Source organism: Triticum aestivum, chromosome 7A (genome assembly GCF_018294505.1).
Source record: "Triticum aestivum cultivar Chinese Spring chromosome 7A, IWGSC CS RefSeq v2.1, whole genome shotgun sequence".
Classification (NCBI taxonomy): domain Eukaryota; kingdom Viridiplantae; phylum Streptophyta; class Magnoliopsida; order Poales; family Poaceae; genus Triticum; species Triticum aestivum.
In genome coordinates this window covers 20,165,545-20,177,292 of record NC_057812.1, presented here as the reverse complement: position 1 = coordinate 20,177,292, position 11,748 = coordinate 20,165,545, and the positions used below count along the sequence as shown (strand labels likewise).

General features: G+C 41.4%; 1 protein-coding gene across 1 annotated transcript; it reads left to right on the top strand.

Moving 5' to 3' along the window:
- The first annotated feature begins 8,054 nt into the window (after positions 1-8,054).
- On the top strand, positions 8,055-11,436 carry LOC123152847 (uncharacterized). The gene is made up of 3 exons (XM_044572258.1): positions 8,055-8,098; positions 10,914-11,125; positions 11,255-11,436. The coding sequence occupies exons 1-3, from the start codon at positions 8,055-8,057 to the stop codon at positions 11,434-11,436; spliced, it is 438 nt and encodes a 145-aa protein (XP_044428193.1).
- Positions 11,437-11,748: the final 312 nt, after the last annotated feature.

Here is an 11,748-nt window from a genome sequence, read left to right as displayed (position 1 = left end):
TTACAATCACCACTCATACCTCTCGAGTGGGACGTCCGTATGATCCATTGCCGCTGGAAATCCTTCAGTGGAATCAAATGATAATAAGAGATCCCTACACCCAGTATAATAAATTAGTATTTATCATATTCCACTGAAGGATTTCCAGCGGCAATGGATCATACGGACGTCCCACTCGAGAGGTATGAGTGGTGATTGTAAGTAGCAGTTCATACGTTATTTCTGTCTGCATACTCCGTTCACTTTTTTCAGTGCGACTGATCATTTTTATTTAGGAGTATATACTTCATTTTTATTTAGGAGTATATACTTCATTTTTATTTAGGAATATACTCATTTGTTTTTATTAGTACATACTCCTGTTATTTATGATTATTATATACCTCATTTTTTGGGCACTTCGTTCCATGATTAGTATGTACTTCTTTTCTGTGTGATGAGTACATACCTTCTTTTTGTAGTACATACTCCTTGACAGATTTAATTGTCTGTAGTATATAGTTGGTTGATTATTAAATTTTTTGTATTTTTTGTATACCACGTCAGGGTTGTGGTAGAAGATGAAGAAGGATTACTTGATCTCCCACCTGAATACGCGGATCCAGCGATGCTTGTTCCTAAGGTGGGACAAAGTTTCATGACTGAAAGAGATGCTTTCAATCTGTACAACATCTATGCTGTGCGGATGGGTTTTGGAATTCGACTGTCGAAGCTGCGTTTTAGTGCCTCGAAGAAATTGACTATGCGGGAATTTTGTTGTTCGCATTAGGTAAGTAGTAACATAATAATACTTTGGGACTGACCATATTGGTTTGACAATGTGGTATAACTATCCATTTTTTAATTTTTATTTTGTAGGGAAAAAATCCTAAGACAAAAAACCTTCAGTGCGTGTTGGGTGTGGCGCTATGTTGAGGATTAATAGACCAACTGGTGAGGGGTCGTGGACAGTGACTAAGTTTGTAGAGGACCATAACCATGAGCTTAAGGAGGCAATTGGTGTGACTAAGAATTACAAGTCACATAATCAAATTGATGAGGGGACTAGACATGTCATTGCAGACATGGTGGATAGCGGTATGAGGTCGACCAACATGTACGATTTATTGTCAGGGTTTTGTGGAGGAGCTTCAATGGTCCCGTTCTCACGTAGGATGATGGACAGGCTAGCTTATGCTATCAAGAGGGATGAGTGCAGTGAAGATGTAGAGCTGACCCTTGATCTTTTCAAAGAGTTGCAGAGCAATTCCAGCAATTTTTTCTATAGTGTGCAGGTTGACAAGGCATGCCGTGTGAAGAATATATTCTGGTCTCATGCTGTATCAAGGAGGAATTTTCAGGCCTTTGGCGATGTTGTGACGTTTGATACTACATATAAGACTAATAGTTACAACATGCCATTTGCTCCGTTCGTAGGAGTGAATAATCATTTTCAGAGCATATTGTTTGGGTGTGCATTGCTTAGAGATGAGACAGTTGAGTCTTTCAATTGGTTGTTCTCTACGTTCAGGAAGTGCATGAATGGAAAGGAGCCGCAGTGCATACTTACCGGTAAGTTTGTTATGTTATTGTAGAGTCTATATATGTTACTTTGTTGTACTGAGTACCTTGGCTTTTGTGACAGATAATTGCCAACAGATGGCCGCCTCTATTAAAAAAGTTTTTCCAAAAGCGTCTCATCGTGTTTGCAAGTGGCATATACTTAAGAAGGTGAGGGAAAATTGTGGAAATATCTACAGCACTAGAGAAACATTCAAAGAAGACTTTCATAGGGTGTTAACTCAGATGTTGACAGTAGATGAGTTTGAGGGGGCATGGAAAGAATTAATTTCCAAGTATAAGCTGGAAGATTTTGTGTATCTGAAGCAGATGTGGGATATCAGGGAAAAGTGGGCATTTCCTTATTTTGGGCAGTTGTTCTATGCTGGAATGACAACTACACAGAGGAGCGAGTCAGTTAATTATGTCTTGAAAAGGTTTGTTATGCCGGCCTCTTCGATGAATGGTTTCGTAAAGAAGTACGAGAGATTCTTCATAGACAGATTACAGATGGAAGATTATGAGGGATTTCATACTAAACACGTAAGTAAAAATTTTGTTAGTTCCATTTTTAGTTTACCAATTTATCATAGTAATACATTGTGATACAACTGAGCTTGCAGGACAAAGTTGTTATGAAGACTAGATCACCATTGGAAAGACATGCTTCAAAGGTATATACTCGTGGTGTATTCAACTTATTTGTGGAGCAGCTATCGGAAAGTTTGTCCTTCAAGGTCGTCGCGACTGATGAGGAGAGTGTCTTTAAAATAGTACGTAGTGGGGTTTTTTCTAGGAACATCTGGCGACGGCACCATTATGAAGTGTATGCAGACCTTGAAAGCATGACATTTTCGTGTGTATGTAAGATGTTCGAGCACAAGGGTATACTGTGTTGTCATGTGCTTAGTGTAAGTACCTTATCACCATAACCATATGCTTACCATAGTGTCGTCGATAAATGTCACTGTAATGATATTGTGAGGTAAATTGAGGACACACTGAGTATGTAATCATATAATGATTCGTCGTTGTTTTTGTAGGTCCTGATACATGATGGTTGCGCTGAGATCCCAGAGCAGTATGTCTTGAAGCGATGGACGAAGGATGCTAGAGACCGTGTGCCTTCATTCCTGGAGAGTTACAAAGATGATGTTGATGCCGCTGCTTCTCAGACGTACAGGCATCTGGTGCTCCATACGACATCAGAGGAGGTAAATCGTCTTGGTAACAAATACATGAAGGCTTACAAGGTGGCCATGGAAGACCTATCTCAATTGGTGGAAAAACTAAGAAAGGTCTGTCTGGAGGAAGAGCAGGCTATTCTGGAAGGGGCAGAAGTTGAGGGTGAGGTACATAATCAGACGCATGATCGTACAACAGCTGATGGTGATAGAACGCCAGGAGAAGGAGATAGTACTCCCCATGTCCATGAAGTCAGTGAAGGCCCATTCGAGGAAGGGGTGAGTATGGAAGATATTTTGCCACCTGTTAAGAATCGTCCAAGAGGCAGGCCAAAAACTACAAGATGGAAAACTGGTGGGGAAGTAGCTAGTACAAAGAAGAGTGGTAAGAAAGTGGGTGGCAACAGTGATAGCACAAAGCAAGGTGGAGATGCTTCTGGGAAGAAAGAGTCTGACATCATTAGGTATTGTGGAGAATGTGGTGACCCGGGACATAATAAGACGACATGTGGGAAGCCATCCACGTACAAGAGGAAGTATGTTTACAAGGAATAGTTGCGTTTAGTGGGTTTTATTTTTTTTGTTATAGTTGTGACTAAATAGGTTGTAAGGACCATGTGTTGCGGATTCTGGAACATGTCTTTATTCTAGCCTTCATTGGTTTGCACTGTTACTGCAGGAGTTTGCGAGAACAGTTTTTCATACATTAATGGTACTGGTTATGAGTATTTCTATATGTAGTCGGCACAATTTGTGCAAATGGATGTTCGTGCAATTTTTCTTTGGTCGTAAATGGTTTTGTGGTACGTGTAGACAGTAGTGAGCCGTAAATTTTGAAGTATGTTTCCATTGATAGAAATGGGTATGATGAAGTGAAATGGTATATACTGTCTGGACTGGACTATGTACTCTTTTTTGGAAACTTGTAGTATGTCGTTTGTTATCAAGGATCGGGAAGTATGTTACTGTTGAATAAAATGGTATATATAGTGAAAAACACAGAGAATAAAGTAAGATGATAGAGATTGATATTCATTTCTGAAAGTAAGGAGAATATGCAAATACAATGACATAGTTAAGCAAAGTACAGTGTGGCTGGCTACGAATGAAGAAAATCTATAGGGAAATGTTTGCGGATAATGTTGTCTACTAGTCTAATCGTGCAATTTTTCTTTGGTCGTAAATGGTTTTGTGGTACGTGTACATAGTAGTGAGCCGTAAATTTTGAAGTATGTTTCCATTGATAGAAATGGGTATGATGAAGTGAAATGGTATATACTGTCTGGACTGGAGTATGTAATGTTTTTAGAAACTTGTAGTATGTCATTTGTTATCAAGGATCGGGAAGTATGTTACTGTTGAATAAAATGATATATATAGTGAAAAACACAGAGAATAAAGTAAGATGATAGAGATTGATATTCATTTCTGAAAGTAAGGAGAATATGCAAATACAATGACATAGTTAAGCAAAGTACAGTGTGGCTGGCTACGAATGAAGAAAATCTATAGGGAAATGTTTGCGGATAATGTTGTCTACTAGTCTAATCCCTAAGCTGGCTGAGCTGGAGTTTAACCCAATCTGGAAGAGAAGCTTCATTTGTCTTGAACGTCAGCAAGTCCAGTAGAAAAGTGCACCTTAAGTCGTTAGAATCCTGCATTATAAGTTGATGATGAAGAGGTTGAGCTTGTTGTGCCAGTAATAGTTGCCATGTTTGTGTAAGTACTGAGGAAAATAGTTACCTTGCTTATGAAATTAATTAGACGGAGGCCATTCCAGTTGCGCACGAAGTTCAATACAAGAAAATCGCAATCATCCCTGGTAGTTCGTGAATGTTATATTAATTGGCGATGGCGACTCAAAAAACCAACTGAATCAAAGGGAACTTACAAGTTTTGTTGTTCTGGTATGTTCTCTACGACCTCAATACCCCAGCTAGGTATGTCCTCATCCCATCCAGGAAAAGCTAATCTCATGCACTCGGCGAGATGATATGCTATGGTGTGACATGTCTTGTTATGTCTAGATATTCTTGATTCGTTGAAGGGGCCTAGTGCACTGAGCGAGTCAAGTATCGATATTTTCTTGTTCTCCATGTCGAATGCATACAACGCATAGTGATTAACTAGATGAAGTGGTATGAGTATCTGGAAAGGAAAATGAGACCATGAAATTAGATAGCTCATAGCATATAAAAGTGGCGCACAGTACAGTATATGTTGATACATGATGGCTTTGCGAAACGTCATAACGTATGTGTGTTCCAATGAAGTGTCCTAGCTGGTGCTCTGGAACCCAGAATTCACCCCCCGCCAAGGCATAGCTCTACAGCCACATTACAAACTAAGCATGGATGAAATAATGGAATGAGTGATCGTGTTGTAGAGAAAGGCTTACTGCAAAGTCGAGGTTTATGAAGTGTCTCCATCCCAAATAGTTTGTTCCCTCGAACCGATCCACGTCATCCAAGAACATTTTGCGGATCGCAAAATTTAAGCAGTCAGTATCCATCCAGCCACCGCGTGCAATTGATTGCTGGAGAGTGCGTAACTTTATGGAGATGTTGAACGGACAAGAATTTTGAAGCCATACTTCACTGGTGATGAGAGCAGAATAATATTAGTTAAATGTCAGAAAAGAAGTGCATTGAGAAATTGAAACTTTTGTACTAATACTCACTCCAACAAGGCTTCATTTGATATTTCTTGAATGTACGAATAAGTTGAGCGGGCTACCCGCGTATCAGTACGTGTTATTGAGCATTGCTTGGTCTGAAAGGGGGACAAAAGTTTCTTGTTTTGATTTATTTTTCGGGTGTTTTTATCTCTTAGAAGGTGGGATGGTGGGTTTTCTACTATGTATCTACGTTGTTGTTCATCTCCATTGGTATCCTCCGCACTTAGTGCGACGGTCCACTCTTGTGCCAGGCGAGCAGCGGATGCTGGGGAGATTGACGATTTCTGCTTGCTTGGTGAGGCTGGTACGAACAGAAGGATTAGTTAGGAATTGTAACATATGAAGTTGTGGAAAAAAGTACAATGGGAAAGAAAAATTACCAGAAGCATTATGAGTTGTTGGTGGAGTGCGGGATGCTAGATTGTTGTACCTATTACTTGTTGTGCTACATGAACCAATGTTGCCTTGAGAAGCCAGTTGTGGATGATCCCTGTCAGGCGTACTTGTATGTTGGCATGGTGAAGCAGTATCCTTGCTGAAGGATGTTGGGGTAAGGCCTGAAAACAGAGAAATATAACAGATTTAGAATGGTGGTTGAAGTACTACTGGGTGAGTTAAGGTTGAGTAACTAGATTAGCTATGTAGAATTGATACATATGAATGTAGTTGCCAGAGGTATATACGATATGTATGGATGAGGATATGTTGAGATGTACCTGATGTGGGGTTCGAAGGAAGTGCACCGTGACTGCCCAGACCGCCGGACCTATTGTGGTTGTCCGAAAGAACATTACAAAGGGTGGCCCTTACTGCAATTTTTATCGAATTGAAAACAGTAGTAACCAGAATTTTGTTAAGTTTTTGAGTTGCTTCAATGGCTACTGGATTATCTAAAAAGTTTTCAAAATCTGAAGTATCTTGCAAAATAGATGAAAATTGTCCTTCAGCACTGGAGATTGCATCCTTAATGGAAGAAGAAGCCTGAAAAACAAATTATGTGAACATTAATGTGCGATGAGTGCTTGGTGTGACTTTATTTTAGTCAGAGCATCAAAAATAAATTGTTACCTCTTCTCCATATATCGACCGTAATTTAGTTGACTTGAAACGCGTCTGCAAGTATTCTGAAATGTTGGACACACATGGTTGGTTAATGGTTGCGCTCGGAGTCGAATGATGATTTTCTTGAGAGCCCTCTTTTGGTGCACGGGAGTAAATACTTTGTGGTTTCGTGAGCTAACAAAAAATAAAATAATTAGTACAAAAATTGATGATAATTTGGCAATTAAATTGATTAAAACATAGCCGACCTGGAGCTTCCCAAACTGAGGGAAAGGGAACCCAATGTTGTGTTTGCACTTCATGTCATTCATGATAATGCGGGTGACGAGGTCATCATCGAATGCCGCAATCCTAGGACTGGTTTCATAGTTGACATCGTTATTTGATGGCGCAATATGGTCCAGGTAGATTGTCTGTAGGAAACAGTGGTTTGATAAAGCTAGTAAGAAAGTAGGTATGTGCTTAGTGGAAGGTATATACTATCTGGAATTAGGTACATGGTGTGTAATAGTGCAGGGTCGTACGAAGGAAAATGTGATTATAATGTGAACACACACCTGGAGGAATAGTATACACCCGTTAATTGATACTTGAGAAGAATTATGAAATCGTTTGGGCATCAAGCTGGCAGAATTCATGAGGTCGTCGACGATGAATTGTGCCCAGTTGTATGACGAGATATTGTCAATATCAGCTACTACGCTGATATACCTTGTGGAAATGTAGTTTGCTAGTGATTGCGGAGCCAAGAACTTTGTCATGACATAAAGGACAAATGCCGCCTTGAACGATCGTTGGTCCTTTAAGCTCATCGGATATGAATATTGTTTATTAAGAATGGCCTCCAAAAACTTAACAGTAACCTGTGAAAAGTGTGGAACCTCAAAAATATCACAAAGAATCCTCTTATTCCGTTCTACCTCATCTTGGTTACACGTCTCAATGGTTCTCCCGCTGCATGGTACACCCAAGACTGAGTTAACGTCCCTCGCAGAGAAGGGGATCACTTTATGAAGATCAGCTACGATGGCACATGAATCAACATCAATCTTGCTCAGAAGCCATGCGCCATACTGTCTGTTAACTTTAGTTAACTTCAGCTGAAGGATGTCGTGAAGCCCTGTTTGACGGACAAGATCCTTTTTCATGTCATCAAAACTGTTAATCAAAGTAACGACACACTTTGGTTGGCATCTTGAATTTATTCTGGTGCTAGTTGCATTGCCTTTTGTCGACTTATTTGTGGCTCTCTTGCGGCGGTATTTATCAATGACACGAGACGCGCTGCGTGACAAGGTGCCTTTCCTGGGCGTGTATGGCTGGGAGTGTAGACCCTGCGAGCAAAATTGTACAGATTCAACTACAACTAGTCTACATACTGAACAACAAAACAAGGAAGAGAGATATTTGCTTTGCTCGTGGAAAGTTCAGACTTGGACCGATAGAATATGCACATGCATAGATCGATGATAAGCAGCGTACCTCGTGTGAGTTGTGGCTGATTCTGACGGGGGGAGTGGCCGGTGGAGAGCGCACGACGTCGGAGACCTGCTGGGCAAAACCGGGGGCGTCATCTTGTTCCATGCCGATGCATGCAGCGAGCCACCGTCGGCGGCGACGAAGCTACAAGAATTAGGTCAGCCGCCGTCTGAGCGAGGCATGAGCGAGAATAATAGATCGATGAGATTAGCTTCAAGGGTGACGTTCGGTATCCCTATAAAAAAGGAATTTGTTCCGACAATAATTATCTAGTTTTATGAGGAGGCACGCCGTGGGTCGAACAGGAGGCGAGGCGTGGTGTGGGTCGCACGGGAGGTTGAATCGGACGTGGGAGTATGTACTCCTAGGAGTACCAACTCATTTTCCTATATATATATATATAGTTGAAAAATATAGTGATGGGTTAGGGTCCATTAGAGCCACATGTATATATATTTCTCATTCTCGATTTGTATTTACCCTGTTTAGTTGTCTTCTTTTAAATATTAAGTTTTAGTTACCCTGATCTCCAAGAGTTATCTACATCGAGAGAGATTTGTTAAACTTAAACATGTGGAGTGGGCTCCACACTTGTGTTTAATATATTTGTCTCACATGCACTTCACTCAAATCTAGGGGTACTCGCGGATTCCTAGGCTTACTTTATCAACTTAAATGTGGTGCTCCTCGCTAATTTGTGGAGGTACAAATGATGATTTCAAATACCTTTGATGTGTATTATGTATATTTGCTCCTCGCTTATGTTCTTCGATAGAATGTGTCATGGTGAAGTAACCAATGAAATCGGATAGTATGCCCTAAAGCTTATAGATGCAAATATGTTGAATATACGACTGAAGTTTAGTCGGTTAGATTTAAAAAAAAATTGGTATATGTGTTCTCATTTCTCAAAATTCATTTTTTGGGTTTTTAATCGGCAGGGTCCAGTGTGTTTATTATATTTTCTCCATTCAGAATATTAGGTGCATCAGTTTGTGTGAAAGCCAAATATATACCCCCTCACATCCTACATATAAGCTTTTTTTATAAATTCCAATATGGACTACATACGGAGTAAAATGAGCGAATCTACACTCTAAAATAAGTCTATATATATCCTATGTAGTTCGAAACCTCTAAAAGGGCTTATATTTAGAAACATGGGAGTATATGTCTGACCAAGATTATAGATTACAATATCAACATCCGCAATACAAATAAAATAAATATGAATATACTATTCATGAAGGATCTAATCCTATAAATTTGATATTATAGATATTATTATTTTTTGAGAAAACTTGATCAAGCATGCTCCTTCCGTCCATGAATACGTGTAAATATAGAAATTTTAGCACAGATTATAGTATAAAGTAAAAAAAAATACTCCCTCCGTTCCAAATTACTCGTCGCAGAAATGGATGTATCTAGAACTAAAATACATCTAGATACATCCATATCTGCGACAAGTAATTTGGAACGGAGGGAGTACATTAGAAAGATGCAAGCCATCATCTCTTTTCTCTTTAATTACCCCACCTCAATAAGATAAGTGCATGTAGAAAATGAGAAGACCATGTATTAAATGTTATTGATCTTGATAACCGTGCAACGAGACAGAATCATTTTTTTACGTTAAAGTGCATTAGAAAGATAGAATTATACTGTTTGTGAACAAATTTTAAATGCTAAGCATACATTCATACACACATTTGACTTTGAAAAATGTAATACTCCCTCCGTTTCTAAATATAAGTCGTTTTAGAGATTATATGATGTACTAAATACGAATAAAATGCTGAATCTACACTCTAAACTACGTCTATGCACATGCATACAGAGGCGGAGCCAGGATTTCTGAAAGCCTAGGGCTTAAACTAAGTGGCTATAATTTTTTTTACAAATAACACACATACTAATGCATGTTTGAAGTACACCATAAATCCGCGTTAACAATGAAATATGAATTCATTATTACCATGAGAACAAATTTGATAAAACATGTAAACAATTTAATAAAGTGCATCATTGGAAATGTTGGTACCAAATTAATGAAGACTTTGTTCCTCTGAGGTCATTGTTTTTTCACCAGCAAGAGTAGAAGGACCTGGAGCTTTCGAACATAAATCAAATATTTGAAATCAAGACACTGGACATGGACTATATCAATTTTCATGTGAAATTTTGCAAAACAAGAACTTGTGGGTTTTTAACTAAAGTAATACGATTTTAAGATCTTAAGTCCTTAATTTTGTCTGATACAAAGGAACTAGGGAAAAAAAGTAGATGATACAATATCCAGCCGGTCGAGGAGATGGAGCATAATAGAACGGCTCGATGGGCTCCTCGCCTCCTCCAACCTCCAATGACGCGAGATGATCCAAGGTTCCGAACGCCGGCCGCCGGCTGCAGACGCGCAGGTTCAGACGTCCTGCCCGTCGAGTCGATCGGTTGAGGGGAATTGGCGGCGCAACATGAGCGAGGTCTTTTTGTATCGATCTGGCCAGACGATGGAAAGCGAGAGAGCGAGCCTGCGTCATGTATCCTGGAGATAGGGATCAAGCGAGAATGCGAGATGATCGGGATTCCTTTTCGGAGCGATCGTGCATGGTGGGCTGGTGCCGATGGAGAGCTCTCTTAGTCGTATATGGGCTGGGGCCTGGGACCGTATGTGCATGTCTGAGGCTGGGCTTTGTAAGTGCATACATACACTAAAAATTCCTGCTGGATCCATAGTTGCGACCTGGGCCACGCCTGGGGCTATAGCCCCAGTTGCTCCACGCCCAATTCCGCCCCTGCATGCATATGTAGTCCATACTAAAATCTTTTAAAAGACTTGCATCTTATATTATTTTAATGGAGGGAACAGGACAGAAAAAGATGTTGAAAACATCATGCGAAAAGCATCGCTAGTGGAATAAAGCGGAGATTTTTGCGCGTCTTTATCCGACGAAAAGGGCGATTGCATGCAGCTGCGCCGCAGCGGGGGCGATGACGGGGGCGCAGGTGGAGGCGGCGCTCAACCGCAAGAACGTCGAGGTGCTCCAGGGCGAGGAGGAGCACGTCGCCACGGTGCTGCCGGACGAGACCATCGGCGGAGCGCTTGACGGCGGCGAGGACGCGTCGTGGGTGCCCGACCAGGACACTGGTGTCTTCGTCCCCGCCGGCGCCGATTCTCACGGCGGCGGCTCGGCTGCCGCTCCACCGCACCTATTCGGAGGTGCCACGGAGGGGTCAGTGGCGTCTTCGGCCGACCAGGACACGGTCGCCTTCGTCCCCGCCGATGCCGATGCCGACGCTGACGCTGACACCCACGGCGGCGGCGCGCATCCCGCCCCACCACAACACCTGTACGGAGGCGTGGGCGGGACGGCGTCGGTGCTGGACCAGGCGGTGTTCGTCCGGGAGGAGGAGATGGAGGACGTGGAGAGTCCCGCCGCCGTCGACGTGGCCAACGTCAACGTAGACGTCAACGGCAGCATCAAGAACTACTAGGGCAACTTACGTAGCTCCATCGATCAGTCGGTGCTCTGTAGTTTCAGTAAGCTAGTTATTGTACTTGTACTGCCTTTGCCTCCGTAGTCGAGTAGAACAGAATAAATCACAAGTGGCCTACCTAGTTACTCCCTTTGTTTCAACTAGCTTATTGGCACACGTCGTCCCGTAACTTCATTCTGTAACCCCAGCCCCGTAAGCGTAGCATTTTAGGTTTCAGAATAGTTGAAGTTCTGGATTTGTCTCAACTCAATCTTGTTTAAATTTGACAAGACTATAGAAACATATACTATTAAATATCTCGAACACCAA